The 15,632-nt window shown below is 61.1% G+C and overlaps 3 protein-coding genes across 4 annotated transcripts in view; 2 read left to right on the forward strand and 1 right to left on the reverse strand.

Annotated features, from left to right (window-relative positions):
- The first annotated feature begins 23 nt into the window (after nucleotides 1–23).
- On the forward strand, nucleotides 24–3,532 carry GLMP (glycosylated lysosomal membrane protein). Its single transcript, XM_056321835.1, has 6 exons — nucleotides 24–274; nucleotides 875–1,132; nucleotides 1,399–1,581; nucleotides 1,744–1,962; nucleotides 2,126–2,403; nucleotides 2,579–3,532. Exons 1-6 carry the CDS (start codon nucleotides 206–208, stop codon nucleotides 2,745–2,747), a joined length of 1,176 nt encoding a protein of 391 aa, XP_056177810.1. The 5' UTR covers nucleotides 24–205; the 3' UTR covers nucleotides 2,748–3,532.
- A 796-nt stretch (nucleotides 3,533–4,328) lies between these two features.
- TMEM79 (transmembrane protein 79) lies at nucleotides 4,329–8,663 on the reverse strand. The gene is made up of 4 exons (XM_056322660.1): nucleotides 7,713–8,663; nucleotides 5,375–6,196; nucleotides 4,938–5,151; nucleotides 4,329–4,663 (listed from the first exon to the last, which is right to left on the reverse strand). The coding sequence occupies exons 2-4, from the start codon at nucleotides 6,105–6,107 to the stop codon at nucleotides 4,459–4,461; spliced, it is 1,152 nt and encodes a 383-aa protein (XP_056178635.1). The 5' UTR covers nucleotides 6,108–6,196; nucleotides 7,713–8,663; the 3' UTR covers nucleotides 4,329–4,458.
- Nucleotides 8,664–8,904: 241 nt separating this feature from the next.
- SMG5 (SMG5 nonsense mediated mRNA decay factor) overlaps nucleotides 8,905–15,632 on the forward strand; it is a 30,627-nt gene continuing 23,899 nt past the window's right edge. The window contains exon 1 of one of the 2 annotated variants that reach the window (XM_056322260.1): nucleotides 8,905–9,133. In XM_056322260.1, the coding sequence (XP_056178235.1) occupies nucleotides 9,057–9,133 (77 nt within the window). In that variant the 5' untranslated portion in view covers nucleotides 8,905–9,056. The remainder of the gene's footprint in view (nucleotides 9,134–15,632) is intronic. The other variant, XM_056322259.1, reaches the window with a different exon arrangement.

Raw genomic sequence — 15,632 nt, forward strand, 5'->3', positions numbered from 1 at the left:
ACGTGTCAATGCAGCCTGTGCTGATGGGGGAGGGGGAGCGGGGGAGGAGCCGCCCCCGCTGGGGCTGCCAAGGGGCGATGGGCAGGTGAATGCGGCCCCTTAAAATCCGTCTTGAGGGGCGGGGCGGCTCCTTTAAGAAAATGGTGCGCGGCGCCTTTAAGGGGGTGTGTCACGTGCGCGGTCATGTGAGCGGGTGGGTTCCAAGATGGCGGCGGGCGCGCGGCTGCCGCTGCTGCTGCTGCTGGTTGGGGTGGGGGCCGGGGCCGGGCGGCGGGTGAGTCCGGCGGGGGAGGGGGGGGGGGGGGGTGGCAGCGGCGGCACCGGGGCTTGGATCAGGGCCTGAGGGGTGGGGGCGGCGGCGGCACCGCGGCTCGGACCGGCGCCGGGTGGGAGGGGGCGGCGGTGATACCGGGGCTGGGGGGAGGGGGCGGCGGTGATATCGGGGCTCGGACCGGCGCCGGGGGGGGGGGGGGGGGGAGGGGGCGGCCGCCTCATTCTCCAGCCCCTGGTGCCTGTGGGGCCGCGCCAGGCGCCCAGGGGAAGTTCTGGGGGTCTGATCCCGCTCGGAGCGGGGGGCTGGAGCCCTGTGGCCCGGCGGTGCCGGTACCGTAGCCCAGACACACCGGGTGTGGGGAGCAGAGCGGCACCCACCGGCGCTGCACCGGGCAAATCCCACCGGGGGGCTGGAGGGGCTGCCCTGGGGGGGCACGGCGGGGGTCTTGCGCTGCCAGCCCGTGCCGAAAGCTGTTCTGAACCCATCGGCCGTGCGACGCTGGCTGAGCACCACTTGGGCCACCGCACCGACCACCTCGCCTTCGGCCTCACCCAGCGCTGGGTAGGACCGAGCCCCCTGAGCCTCCTCGTTGCTCCGCAGGTGTCGATGCAGTACAACCCCGGCTGGAACGGCTCCTCCGTCAACCTGCTCTACGTGCGGGCGGTGGGGCGGGGGGACACCCTGCACTACGTCTGGAGCAGCATCGGGGCCCCCGCCGCGCTGCTGGTGGCTACGGCGAGCGGGAGCAGCGCCCTGCACCTCAACTGGACCCGGCTGCTCTCTCCCGATCCCACCGGCGCCGTCTGGATTGAGCCCCCCAGCAGCGTGGTCTACTCCACCGCCGTTGTCTTCACCAAGGTACCGCTGGGGAGAGCTGCCCCACGGCCGGGGGTGCGGGGGGGCTGCGCTGTCGGCCGGCAGCGTTCCCAGCTGCAGCGAAACGGCCCCTTGTGCCTCCTCCCCTGGTTGGCTCTGGCTTGGGTTGGTGCCTTGAGTTGGCCAAGGCAGCTCCTTTTTGGAGTCCCTCCTCTCCCCGGTGGCAGCCCCTGGTTCGCCGTGTGATGCGGTGGTGTCCCCAGCACCTGCCGGTGGCTCCCGGCCCCTCTCCCCTTCCTTGTCCCTAGGTGTTTGAGTACAGCCAGACCAAAATGTTGGAAGAGCTCTTCTACCCCACCTACGACCTGTCGGACTTTTCCTGGGACAGCGTCAATGGCACCCTGAACCACACGGCCCTGACGGCCGAGTTCAAGGGCGTCCCGGCCACCGACCCGGGTGGCAGCTTCTCCAACGGCAGCCTGGCCTTTCGGGTAAGTCCAGGGGGGCAAAGGTGGGGCGTACGTGCCACACTGCGACACTGTAGGGAGCACACGGTACCGTGTCGCCTCCAAAGAACCTTCTGGAGAGGGCACGCAGCTCCTTGGTGTCCCAGCCGGTGATGGCGCTGTCCCTCTGGGCTGTGTCCCCTGCAGGTGACAGCCTACGAGGTGGGTGGCCGTGACGGGCCCCTGCCCAGCCTCCTGCACACGGCGAACAGCTCCAAAGTGGAGTTTGTCCTGGCCGGGGTGGCTCCACGGGGCAACAGCTCCCGCTTCGCGCTGGAGGTGGCCATGGTGGAAGAGCCAGGGGTGGCGCAGAAGCTGCGCTCGGCGCGTTCCATCGACGATGAGTACACTCCCACCATCTTCGAGGCGAGTGTGGGGTGACGGCTGGGCTTGGGGACATCCCCTGCTGCAGGGGGAGGGGGATCTGGGGCCAGCGGGCTGGGCAACCTGCCTCCCCGCTGTGGCTTGACCTGCCGCAAAGGCTCCCCCCGTCCTGCCCTCGCTTCACCCGTTGCTCTCTCTCCACCAGATGCTCTCCCTGGTCGCCGAATCCCAAAATGACAGCTCCCCGCTCAGCTTCCTGCAGTGGAAGGCGACAGCCTACGGCTCCCAGACCCCGCGGCGTGAGGACAACATCCAGTGCCGGTCCCACAGCCTGCAGGCGGCCAACTGGAGCCTGCCCGTGTCCAGCCTTGTCCGCGCCTACTTCGGGGAGGGTGTGGGCAGCACCTACACCATCAGCGCCATCAACATTTCTTTTGGGGGAGAGGATGGGCAGGTTTACCAGGAGAAACGCTACCTGAGCTGGTGAGAAGGAGTTTTGCCTCCCCTGGCTCTGGGAAACCCTCTCCAACCCCGTGTGGGATCCTGCTGTGAAATAATCGATCTGATCCTATAGGGGGTCAAAAGCCCCGGATATCCCACCCCTGGGACGCAGCTGATCCCCGTCTCCGTGGCTGATTTGTCTCATCCCCTCTGGCAGGTCGGTGCTGCTGGGCTTCGGGCAGCCCCCCAAGGACACCTTCTCCCCACTTGTCATCTCCATCATGGCCGTGGCGCTGGGCACCCCCATGGTGATGCTCCTGGTGGGCAGCTGCGTGGTTTTCTTTGCCCAGAGGAAACGCTACTCCGAGTACGAACCCATCAACTGAGCGGGACGGTCTCTGGAGAGACCTTCAGGATCCTTCTTGGCACCAGGAAACGACCGCGGCCGCTGCAGCCTCCTCTCTGCCCTCCCTGCGGTCCAGGCTCGGAGGGGACCGGGGCACCGTTTGCAGCAGCTCCCACATCACGTATCCCCCTGTCCCGTTCCCTCCTCCTGCCCAGATCCTGCACCCGCTTACACTTCTTCCTCTGCTTTTTCCTGATCCATCCAGCGAAGTGACCGGGGATGGCTGCTCAGGGTTGCTCTGAGCCGCGGAAAAATCCCCCTTCTCCCAAGGGATAAAACCACTGTCGTGTCTGCGGCCACGCAGCAGCTGGGCCTGGCTGGGCCGTGTCCCGGGCTGCCTGGGGGGCTCCAACCTGGAGGAGAGGGCTGGGGACTGGTACTGCCCCTGCCAGCACACAGAGTGCCTTCATCTTGCTGTGCAGGGGGCATCCCAGAACTGCCCGCTCGCCCCAGCTGGGGCTCACAAGACCCCTCGATCCCCACCAGGCACCGGCTGCTGGTACAAAAGGGAAACCCAGTGCCGCTTTGCCGCAGCTGCTTGAGCTGGGATAAATCCTGTCAGCCCAAAAGGTGCTGAGCTGGCCTCGCTGGTGGTTAACCGTGGCCGGCTCGGAGGTGCTATCCAGCTGCTTGAAGCCACGAGGCCAGCGTGGTCTGCGGCTGCTGGGTGCTGGCGGAAGGTCCCACATCAGTTGGGGCTGCGCCAGGATTTCACGTTCTCCATCGCTGACTTTGGCTTCAACCAAATAAAGCGGATTTCCAGAAGTTCCCTGTGGAAACGCTGCGCTCTGGGAGGGCAGTTCCTTCTCGGGACAAAATCAGCCTCGGAGAGGAGGGAGGGTCCCCGCAGCAGCGTGTGGTGCTCCGGGCTGGTTTTCCCTGAGCCGCGGGCCGTCTCCATCCCGAGAAGCGTGTTTGGAAGAGTCGGACCGTGTTCCCTTCTCTGACCCGGCTGGGCTGCAGCAGGGGAGCTGCCTCCGTGGGACGCAAGGATGGGAGGCGGGAGGAGCCAAACTCTCGGCAGATGTAGGGATGGAAAGGTGTTCCCTTTATTCGGTGGATTTTTAACGCGTTTGGGTTATGCCCAAGAACCGTGACAGGCAGACTGGCGCGGGGGTGCACTGCCAGGGGTCCCTTGGTGCCTGCAGAGCGCTGGGGTGCCGGCTGGGTGCCCCTCCTGGGGGGGACCAGCCCTCCCCAGCCCTGGTGGCAGCAAGCCCGGTGCCATCTCAGCCATCCCAGTTCCTCCTGGCAGGGCTCCCTCCCTCCGACCCGGCCAACTGGTTTGGGAAGCAGGTGCTAAACCTCTCCCAGGAGGAAGAGGAGGAGGAAGGACGAGCTGGGTGGGACTGGCCACACGCCCCGCAGGAGCAGGGTGCAGGGTGGGTGCTGTTGCGGTGCTGGGAGATGGATGGTTTGGGGAAAGGTCTGTTTTTTCCCCTTTTCGGAAACGACGTTTGGGGACTGGGCGATGGCATCCCGTGGGTGAAGCTCCAAGTCCTGGCAGCGGCGATTCCGCTGGGAATTTAACCCGCCCTCCCCACCAAACCAGCCACGGAACCACGTGGTGAAGGGTTTTATTGGGCAAAGCCGGCTCCGGCAGGAGGTTGGCACATCCCACCAACCCATCCCCATGAAAGAGGGCTCTGCTGGCTTGGCACCCCTGCACCCACATCTCCCCGGAGCCCCTCTCACCCCCAGTACCGGAGCTTGGCTCCACCGTCCTTGGAGCGGCCCTCGGGCTGCGGCGTGGCCACAGCCAGGAGGTTTTCGGGCTCCAGGATGAACATGCTGTAGAGGTTCCAGAGCAGCATGGCCAGGAGGGGCAGGAAGGTCATGCTGAAGCCGAAAGCGCGGAAGGAGCGCCCGATGGCGTACGACAGCCAGTAAATCAGCCTGCAGAGAGTGGAGAGGCGCGGGCTGAGCGATCGGGGCTGGCACCCAGCTTCGCTCCGGCGGGCTGGCCCCGGCAAGGCCCTGCCAGGCAAGGCCAGCGCGGGAAGCGGGATGAGGGATGGAGCAGCCCTTCCCCTGTGCCGCTTTTCCTGGCTGTTGTTGGCCGGGGGAGGCACTGCCGGAGCGGGAGTTTGCAGCTGGGCACGGGGTTTGCCAGCACTGCCAGGCTCCGTTTGCACCCCAAGCATCCGGGTGGGGTAACGGAGCTGCTTACCGGGAGATGGCGAAAAGCCCGGTGAGCAGCGGGATGAGCTTGAGGGCCTCCTGCGGGAGGTAGGTGGCCAGCACTGCCATGTTGAAGAAGTAGAGGATGAAGAGGTGGATGGACTGGGAGACGTAGGTGCGGTGGATCTCCACCTCCCGCTGCAGCTCCCCGAAGGGCTCCAGCGCGGATGAGCAGAGGCGGGAGATGCCGCTGATGATCATCCCTGGGGGGGCAGAGAGAGGGGCTGAGCGGGCGGCCAGGGGGCGGAGGGCTGGGGGGGGACCAGAGAGATGCAACGGGGCAGGGGACCAGTGTAGGAAACCCCTCCTGCTCCATTTGGGAGCAAAGGAGCTGCAAAGAGCTCAACCCCGCTCTGCTCCCGGCTCCCCCGGGGGTAACGCTGCCCCGTTCATGGGGGGCAAAGGGCTCAGGACCCCGCAGCTCACCCAGGACGATGGGGAACGTGGCGAAGGCGGCGCAGCGCAGCGTGTAGACCAGGCGGGCGCTGACGGTGGGCATCAGTGGGGCATCGAAAGGCAGGAAGACGTAGGCTCCGTAGACAAGGCAGGGGCAGAGGAGCAGGGCCGCCGCCACTGAAGCCACGGCCTTGAAGTTGCCGGCCCTGCAGTCCCTGACGCATGGGCACGGTGGCTCCTGGGTCGGTGCCTTGGCCACCCGCCCCTCAAAGCCCAGCGGGTCCCTGTAGCGTGAGGGGCCCGTGGGGAGGAAGACCTGCTTCTGGCGGAGGATGTCGGGTCTGTCGCTGTGGGGCACGTAGCCCCCCTTGCCCTCCTGCTGGGGCCGCGGGGTGGCTTGTTTCTTCTGTTTGCCGGGGGTCCGCTCGATGCACTGGGGGTCGATGGGCACAAAGACATGGGCTGCCATCATGGGTGGCCCGGGGGCTTCCTCGGCTTCGGCCTCGGCTGGGGGGCAGGTGACAGCAGCCTCCCTGGGGGCTTCATGGCCCCCCTCAGGGCTTGAACGCCTCTTGGTCTCGGCGGGCTCTGGCTGGCAGTGGGCACCATGCTGGCACCGGTCCCATGGCAGGGTGCTGTCAGGGTCCCCCAGGTGCTCATCTGGGGCTGGTGGCACCTTGTCTGGGGGGGTGGCCAGGGCCACCTTCCCCAGCTCCAGCAAAGCCACCTCCTCAGGGGGCAGGACGGGGTCAGCAGCAGCCATGGGAGAAGCTGGTTCGGTGCAGGCAAGATGCTCTTCTGCGTTTCGGGGTGTCGAGAGGGGGCGAGGTCACTGCCCCTGCTGCTTTCACCCTGCGCCGAGAGACAGAAAAACCAGCAGAAATGAGAGGTCGGGTCACACGCACGGCCCCGGTGACAACGTGGGGTACTAACTGGCAGCTGCCACCCCGGAGCCCCCCCCCACCGCCCCCCTGCCCCCTAATAGCAGGGGGAAGCAGAGCCCAGCATCCCCGAGCCCCCACACCGGCAGTGGGCTCAGGGCATGCGGTACCGTGCGTGTGGGCACCGTCAGGCTTGGGGCACGTGGTACCACGTGTGTCGGCACCGTCAGGCTCAGGGCATGTCATACCGTGCGCATGGGCACCATCGGACTCGGGGGATGCGGTACAATGCGCATGGGCACTGTCAGGCTCAGGGCACATGGTACCACATGTGTGGGCACCATCGGGCTCAGGGCACGCAGTACTGTGCACATGGGCACCGTCAGGCTCGGGGCACATTGTACCACACGTGTGGGCACCATCGGACTCGGGGGACGCGGTACTGCACACATGGGCACTGCCAGGCTCGGGGAACGTGGTACCACGTGTGTTGGCACCATCTGGCTTAGGGCACTCAGTACCACGCGTGTGGGCACCATCGAGCTTGGGGCACACAGTACCATGTGCGTGGGCACCGTCAGGCTCAGGGAACGTGGTACCATGTGTGTCAGCACCATCCGGCTCGGGGCACGCGGTACCACGTGTGTGGGCACCGTCAGGCTCAGGGAACGTGGTACCGCGCATGTTGGCACCATCCGGCTCGGGGCATGCGGTACCGTGTGTGTGGGCACCATCGGGCTCAGGGGACATGGTACCATGTGTGTCAGCACCATCCGGCTCAGGGCACGCAGTACCACGCGCGTGGGCACCATCGGGCTCGGGGCACGCGGGTACCACACATGTGGGCACCATCGCCCAGAGCTGGGCGCCTGGTGAGCCCCGGGTGCGTGGATCTGGCTGCAAAACCAGCACAGCTTGGGAATTCCTGCCCCATCTGGCCCAGCGTCCCGGGGGGTCTGGCTGGGCACCAGGGCGGGGGTTGCTGCCGGCTCCATCCGCGGTGCCAGCCCTGGTACTGGGGGGGGCCAGCCCTGCCGCATCGAGGAGCCGCGGTTAGAGCCAAGCTGAGCCGCGCCGAGCCAGATCTGCTGCCTGTTGTGGTTGGGGTGGATTCGGGGTGGGCACAGGGGGCTGCCAAGCGCTACCCGCCGTGGGGGAGCAGGAGATCCCGGCGGAGAGCTCGTGGGTTTCCCCCTTAGCAGGGGCTCCCCATCCCCAGGCGTTGCTGGCTCCGTGGGAGCCTCCTGCAAGGAGAAACGGCTCCTGCTGGGCACATGCACCCCCAGAAAGAGCCCCGGCCTGGCTGCGGGTGTGGGGAAACTGAGGCACGGTGCCGAACGGGGCCCCATCCGCGGCCCACGCGAGGGAACATGGCTAAAGCAGCATCTCGCAGGCCTCCCCCTCCCTGCTCCCAGCCCCCCCCGGCTCGTCACCCCGTGGGACACGGAGGGAAGGTGGCACCGGGCTCCCCGGGCTGCCAGACTCACCTGGAGAGAGGCAGGGGGCCATGGGGCCGGGGGGCGGCGGGAGCCAGGCTGGGGCCTTGGGACGCGGCCACTGCCGGGGCCCTGTGGACTTCAAACCTGCTCAACCGGGTGAGGTGGGGCTGGGCGGAACGGGCAGGCGCGGCTGCCTCACCCCACACAGAGCCCGCGGCACCCACACCCGCGTGGGGACGGTCCCCGGGGGGGTTCTGCGAGCCCACCCGGAGCTGGGGCACCTGGTGAGCCCACCCTGAGCTGGAGATGGATCCCCAGGGGGTCCCTGCGAGCCCACCCTGTGCTGGGGATGGGTCCCCAGGGGGTCCCTGTAAGCCCACCCTGAGCTGGGCGATGGGTCCCTCCATGTCCGGGGACGGGTCCCCTGGGGGTCCCTGGGAGCCCACCCTGAGCTGGGGACAGGTCCCCACGGGGGTCCCTGCAAGCCCACCCTGTGTTGAGGGACATGTCCCCAGGGGGGCCACCTGAGCCCCGTGTGCTGGGGGACGTGTCCCCAGCGGGTCCCTGCGTGGCACAGCACAGCCGCCAGGCCGGGGCAGGCACGGGGCAGCCCCCCCCCCCCCCAACAGGGGGTCCCTGCCCGGGAGGCCGGCGGCAGGACCCGGGGCGGGGGGGGCCAGGAGGAGCCCCCCGTGCCTGCCCTGGCAGACAGGGCCGGCCTGGCGCTGCTCCTGCCAGGGCCGCGGCCGCGCTGAGGAGGGGGAGCACCGAGGGGGACCCCGGGGAGCCCCCCCCGCTTCCAGCAGCACCAGCCTATGGCGCTACACGGCGGCACGAAGCGATTCCCTGGGGCAGGACCCCTCCTCACGGACCCCCATGATGGAGGGGCCGCTCTTTGAGCAGCCGGGGGTGCTCTGTGGCGGGGAAGGCCCACTAGGCCCCCAGTGGGAACCGGCAGCTGCCCTCAAGCCCGGTCCCGCCTCCCGGCGCCCATGAAAACCCCTTGACTGAAGCCGCCGCGGCCGCCATCTTTGCCAGTACTAAGTACTGGCGGCGGGGGGGGGGGGGAGGGGACGGCGACCGCGTGCGCGCGTTGGGGCGCGTGCGCAATCTCGCGAGATGACGCCGCGCGGCCGCCATGTTGCCAGCACTAGGTACGGGTGAGGCGAGAAGGGCAACTCCCGCGAGGTGAGGCCGGCCCCGCCGCCGCCATGTTTGCCCGCCGCCCTCCGCTCTCGCGGCAAGTCTCGCGAGAGCTGCTCGGGGCAGGGGGCAGCCGCGCAGCCATGGCGGCCGAGCGGGGCCGGGGGCGGCGGCGGCGGCGGCGCGGCCGGTGCTGAGGGGGCGGTGGGCTGTGCCCGGCCGGGCCGGGCCTTGCCCTCTCCGGGCGCCATGAGCCAGGGCGGTGGGGCCACCGGCGAGAGCGGCGAGCCGGAGGCCAAGGTGCTGCACACCAAGCGGCTGTACCGGTGAGGAGAGGGGGGCATCGGGGGAGGGGAAGGCCGGGGCAGGGGGATGTCCCGGGGGGGGCTCGGAGGGCTGAGGGACGGAGGTGAGGGCGGGCTTGGGGGGTCTGAAGGGACCGGGGGGAAGGAAGGCGATGGGGCGGGTTCCAGTGGAGGTCGGAGCGTGAAGGGGGCTGGGGGCGATCGGGGGGGGGGCAGGGATGGGGAGGGGGACCCGGGGGACAGGGAGGGGGGAAAGGGGATGGGGAGGATCCAGAGGGGGACAAGGGCGAAGGGGATTGGGGTGGGGGGGAGGAGGGAGGCAGCGGGGAGGACCGAGGTGAAGGGGACTGAGGGGGGGTGCTCAGGGGGGGTCATGGGGGCTGGGGAAGGAGGTGGCGGAATCGGGGGAGGGCCGGGGGTGAACGGGGGAGGGGAGGGGGCGATCCAGGGGAGAGCTGGGGCAGAGGTATTCGGGAAAGGTGGGGGAAGGAGAGCGCAGGCTTTAGGGAAGATGGGGAGAAGCAGGGGAAGGGGATGGTGGAATACAGGTGAGGGAGATCGGGGGGAATCCAGGGGGAGTGGGCAGCGCTAAGGGGGGGCCATAGGGGGGCCTGTGGGAAGGGAGCAGCAGGAAGAGGGTTGTGTGGGATCCGGAGGAGACGGGCAGTACACGGGGTGAGGGGCGGCACTGGTGAAAAAGTGATATGGGCGATCCAGGGGGGATGAGTGAAGACAAAGGGCACTGGGAGAAGGAGCTGGGGGGGGGGGGGTGGGGTGTCGGCAAGGTGGGAGAACGGTGGAGAGATGGGGGGAAGAAGGCAGGTGGGAGGGTGAGAAGGGGATCAGGGGGTGTGGGGCACCCAGGGAGATGTGGGAGCTGGAGGATGGGGTTATGCAGGTTTCAGGGAGGTCGCGGCTGAGGGGGAAGGAGGTATGGGAAAAGTGGGATAAGGGCAAGATGTGGAGGGCATCCGGGGAGAGGTTGGGCTGGAGACGTGGTCCCTGGCATCGGCAGTAGACAGGGATTGCGTGGAAGGTGCTGGAGAACAGGGTGTGATGAGCAGGAGCCTGCGCCAGGACACTGTCCTGCTGTGTGGAGGGCAAGACTGCTCTAGCTGCAGATCTTCCCAATAAAACAGTTGCTGGGACTCCGCTCGCGCTGACATCTCTGCACTGTGCGTTGGAAACGGCATCAGAAGGCGAGAGTCAGGAAATGATGGTGGCCTTGGTCAGCTCGGCCCAGCAGGGTTGAGGTGCCACGCTGTCAGCACTGAGGTGCCTGGCCTCTGCTCTGCTGATGACTTGTTCTGTGAGTGTGGCCCAGAAATTGTCCCTTTCTGTCTCAGTTTCTCCATCAGTAAAGCAGATTCGTAGCGGAGGTTCAGCAGCGACAGCGTGGTTTCGGAGATGAGCAGAATGATGAGGGCAAGAGACGGGTTTGATGTCAGGGTCCGTTTTCTTTTCATCGTGGTGACATTGGGCATGTCCTTTCATTTTGTGGAAAACCTCACTGCCCTCCTCTAAAACAGGACAAGGCATGCCTCCCTCTGAGAAACCTGGCCAGATCCTTGCCCAAAAGTCCAAAGCACTAATAGCAGGTTTGAGTGGTAGTTACTAGAATTTGTTTCCTTCCATGATGCGCTTCATACGAGCACGTTCCCTGCACTTTGAAGTTATATTAGGTGCCTTTCTTTTTCTTATTGCGAAGTCAGTGGTAAAACACAATGGCTTGGATGACTGGAGGTGTGGGCTGCGTTGTCATGCTGGAAGCGCCTCTGGGGCTGTGGAGCTCTGTATCTGCTGTCACGCTGAGATACCCCGTTTGATTTTAGGGGTGGCTTCCCACATCTGCTAGCAGTTGAGCTAGCGCGGCGTAACACCTTGCCCGCTGCCACCTGAGGTGTGGTGGGCAGGATTGGAGAGCAAGTATGTGCTCCTGCTTGCAAAATGGAATGTGTTTTGTGTAAACTGCCTCCATCATGATTTAAGATGTGTTTTACTTTGTGGTCACAGTGGATCAGGAATGTGTGTGCTGCATAGCTCACCTGGCAAGCGGTACCTTGCTATGCCGCTGGAGCTCTCAAGCGAACATCTCTTGACCAAACGTGGGACTGGTCATCAAGGCAAGGAAGTGGTTGTTTTCTGTTTAGATTTGTATGGCAGAACGAGGTGTGTGGTTGCTTTAAAGCATTTTTACAACAGAAAAAAAGAAAACCATGCGCCTGTAGAGATGCCTTTTCTTTCAGCTGGAAGTAAGTATTGTGGTTTTAGAGCAGGATTTATAATATCTGCAGTGGCCACAAATTTTCATGCTACGTAGCTGAGAGCTCTCTTAGCAAGCTTTCTACCTTAACTTGTCTCTTGTCAATTCTTCTCTATTTCAGCCCGAAGTTCAGTTAGATGAAGCAGTAACTCCCTGTCCTCTTAAGAAGCACGTTGTACTTGGTGTGATGGCTGACTTGTCTCTGGAAACTTTTGGCCACTGGATTAAACAGTGCCTTTGAATCACAGATGTTTGAATGTCACAGTGCCAGCTAGAAACTGTGCTCGCGTGGGATCAGCTTTGTGTCTGCTCGGGAGAGCAGTGGGAGTTGAGCTCAGGTCTCCACGGACCTTGGCAAGTACGCTGGCCGTTGGAGTGGCCTCTTGGAGATGAGGTTGCCCATCGCTCTTTGTAGGATGGTCTTTGCTCTTTTCCATTCCAGTCTTCCTGGGTCAGTAATCCCCGAGTTTCACCTCGAAACGTGGCAGCTGGATTATCCTGGGTGGTGCTGGTTTACCATCTATGTTTTAGCGTAGGGTGACCAGATTTATTTTGCAGATTTCTTTTCGGGATTCTGGGTAACCATTAGCTCGTTGGCTTTGCGTTACTATTCTTGTCCGCCAGCCTTGTTCTGGGCAGTAGTATTTGTGTACTGACACATGCCAGGATACAAATGAATGGCTGCGGTTCCCTGAGAAATGTCTCACTCTTGAGAGGCTGTGGCCCTTAGTGATGTATTAAGTAAATAATAAAAAAAAATAGAGGACAAACAATTCTCCCTGCTGTCTTACCCCATCCCAGAATGTTAATGGCAGGGAAGGAAAGTGATAGAGGTGTCTGTGTGGCTGAAGAGGACTTTGCGTTGGACCCTTTCCACCCTGCTTGGCATGATGGGCTGTACTTGCTTCTTTTAATAGACTGGCATCTGATTTGCCTCCTCTGTGGTTCTGATGTGCTGTCTGAAAGCAACGTTTAAACCCAGCAGGTGTAAAAATGGGTATTAGGACAAAATCTGGCCTTCGAACTGCTGAGTAAAATTCAGCCCGTGGTTTGAAGCCACCCAAGGCACGAATGCTAAATAGCGTTTTAGTCAGTGCATGGTGTATAGCGCCTGTGTTGATGTTTCCTAATGCTTTTGAAGTGAGGCTGGCTCCTGTGCGTTTTGTCCTCACCGTGTCCCCTTTCCTCACCACTACGGACACAGGATCCTTGCAGGTCATCACTGGCTGTCACAGATTCTTCTTTTCCTCCTGCCTCCGCCTCTTCCAGCGTGGAGCTCGTGCGAATAAGATGACGTTTTAGCATGGGGTCTGCCTTCTGCCTTACAGCTCAGGGACCTGCATCCTAAAAGATAAACCTTGCTGCCTGCAAGTCACCAACTGTGTTTCTTTCTGAATCCATAAAAAGTAGCAGAAGCAACCGGTGTCTTCATGTGCCCATCCCTGACCATTGTAGGAAAGGAGGTTGTATGAGAGGCGTGCCCCGGGATGCCTCCCGCCCTCTGCTCGAGGGGAAGGTGAAATCCCCTCCCGATATCCCTCCTCCGATAGTCCCTGGAAGGAAATTACTTCACATTTGGCCGGCATTTGAGTCCCGGTGCATGTGAGGAGGCTTTCCTGAACTGCTCGATCACATTTCTTACCCACTGATACTGTTGGCAGCCAAAGAGCTGTCTTGTCTGCGTGCAGTTTGGGAAGGGGCTTCTGGCAGCTGCCTGTTGAGTAATTCCTCTCCTTTCACGGGTATTGTGCTGCACAGTATCAAGATGTCTGTCTGTCACTGCTGAACTCGGGAGGGTTCTTCGATGAGGTTTTGTGACCCTTTTTGTGAGAGGTTAGAAAAACAGAGGCTTGTTTGGCGGGTAAGTTACTGAGCAGTGAGAGAACCTGGACCATGTGCCCCCAAGGAATCTGGATTGAGTAAGTGGCAGAAGAAGGAGTCAGTGTTGAGTCTTTGCGGGCAGTTAACTGGCACATGAGGATTTGGATAGGTGGGTTCACACCTCCACATGTGACATCGCTCGCTAAGGGCTGACCCTGTCCTTGATGCTGGTGTCGACTGCTTGTAGTCACCGTGCAGTCATTTCCCACCTTGCGGTGTCGGTGACATGTGAGCTGGTATCAGACAGCAGCTGCCGATGCAGTGCGCGGCGAACGCGTTTGTACAGCTGTTTCGAAGACGTAGAGGCTGCCTATTCTGGGAATTAGAAGATCATAGTTTTCCTGTGCTGCACTCTGGGAATCAAATGATTCAGCAGTTCCCCTTTCTTCTGGTCACCCTTCTGCATAGGAAACAAATCGGTTCCCTGTGAGGCGCGCTGGTCGTTTCCTGCTGCAGCACTGGCTGCAGAGGGTCTTGAGGGTCATTTGAGTGACAGGACATTAATTGCAGGTTGCAGCGAGGGTATGTTTATTACCTTCTGCTTTTGTGACGATCTATTTTGGGGAACCGAAATGGGAGTGTGTGTATTTGGTGGTTGTTTTTTTTTAAAAAATTCCCCCTCCTGCCAATATGCTGTGAGCATGGATGAATGCTTCATGCTTACTGCCTTTTACCTGTAAACCAAAAAAGCATTTTACTTGCTTGCCTTCCTTGTTGTTGAGGACATTAGGGTGTTAGAGCTTGCAGAGGACTGTCAGGCTGTGTGAGAAAGATGCTAGTGAGCGGAAGTGGCTGAAGATAGCAAGGTTAGTAGCTGACTTTCATACGTGATTCTCACTCTGTTGTTGGTTTTCTTCTGATTGTTTAGGAAGAAGTTGGTTCAACTCTGGTGTTTTGGTCCCCCGAGCCATTGTGTAAGACAGTCCTGTTCCCTATGCTTCTCTTTTTCCGTGATGTTCTGTGATTTACTGAATGCAGATGAGAGTTCCAGTTATCCTGGCATGAAAGTCTTCACGTGCCCTAAAATGAGATGAGACATTTTCTCTTTGAGCTCTTGAATGTTCTGGTTGTTGGTTTGGGGTTTTTTTTGTTTTGTTTTTTTTTGTTGTTTTTTTGGGGGGATTCCTTTTAGTGTGGTGGGTTTGTGAAAGGAGATTTGCCTTGCTGGTAAGGGGCTGGTATATGAAACAGTGAGTTGCTTTACAGTAATATCTGTAGTTTTCAAGGAAGTGGTGGCGATTTCAGCCTCCCTCCTTAGCGTATGGCTTTGCATGCTCTCCCTTGCAAGTGCCCCGTATTTAATCCAGCAACCATTTGTGCATGTGCGCCAAAAAAAGGTTCAGTCGCTGCGTTGTGCTGCGAGTGTGATGAGGGAGTTTGCATTCTGCAGGCGATGGAGATTTCGGGCAGGGGGGAGCAGGCTGCTAGCAGCACCCAGCTGTTCTGCTTTGCAGAAGTTTGTTCGGATCGGGTCTGTCTCGTTCTGTATTTACGACGCGTCTCGGTTGTCTTCAGCTTCTTGTTCAAACAGCTCTCCGTGCGCAGCAGGCTCAGCAGCAGGAGCGGTAAAGGTGTTAGAACAAATGAGGAGTGACGGGTAGATGGATGTGAAGTTGAGGGGGAGAACAAGTACCTGTGGCCTTTGGTAGCTAATGGCTGGGGGTGGCTTGGAGAATGTATTTCTTAAGAGTCAACAGCTGGGAAAAGTTAATTTCAGGAGTCAGTTTATTGACCTCAAACACAGACTTGACAAAGGCAGAGATTTAGAGATGACCTCTCTGGGTAGGAAGGGTTTAACGTGGCTGGTCGATTTTTGCTTTATCAAACTGTCCGTGAGATATTGATGAGGGTGCTTGCCATCGGCGCTAACGCTTCTGTAAGTCCCTGGTTTTATTTCACTGCAACCTTCTGGAATTGTAGTCTGGTTTTTTTGCAGCTACAAACGTTCGAGTGCTTGAGATTTTACACACGGTGTGGTGTTCCTCCTCCAGGAGGAGAGTCTTGGGCAGGCAGTGATTCACTGAAGTATTTTTTTGCATGACTCAGAGGTTTGGAGGTTGCTTGGTCTGTCTTCTAGCTGGCTTTCGGAGGAAAATTCTCGTAATAGTTTTCACATTTTAGGCTGGTTCTCAATATCTGTTACCTATCACTGAGGGATCTTTAAGGGCTTTAGTCAATGAATCACCGTAACGAAGATCAGGAAGTTTTGGCAAATGAGAATGACGTGAGTTGCCTTCTTTCCTAGACAAGTTGGTAAGGAAACAGAAATCGGTGGAGGTTTGACTCTTACCCGATCAAATCAGTAATTGTTAGAAATCAATCAATTTTTTATTCATAGAGTTTAAGATGTTTAAATTAATCTGAGTGTGTGTATAG

The sequence above is a fragment of the Falco biarmicus genome, chromosome 19 (assembly GCF_023638135.1).
Source record: "Falco biarmicus isolate bFalBia1 chromosome 19, bFalBia1.pri, whole genome shotgun sequence".
Taxonomy (NCBI): domain Eukaryota; kingdom Metazoa; phylum Chordata; class Aves; order Falconiformes; family Falconidae; genus Falco; species Falco biarmicus.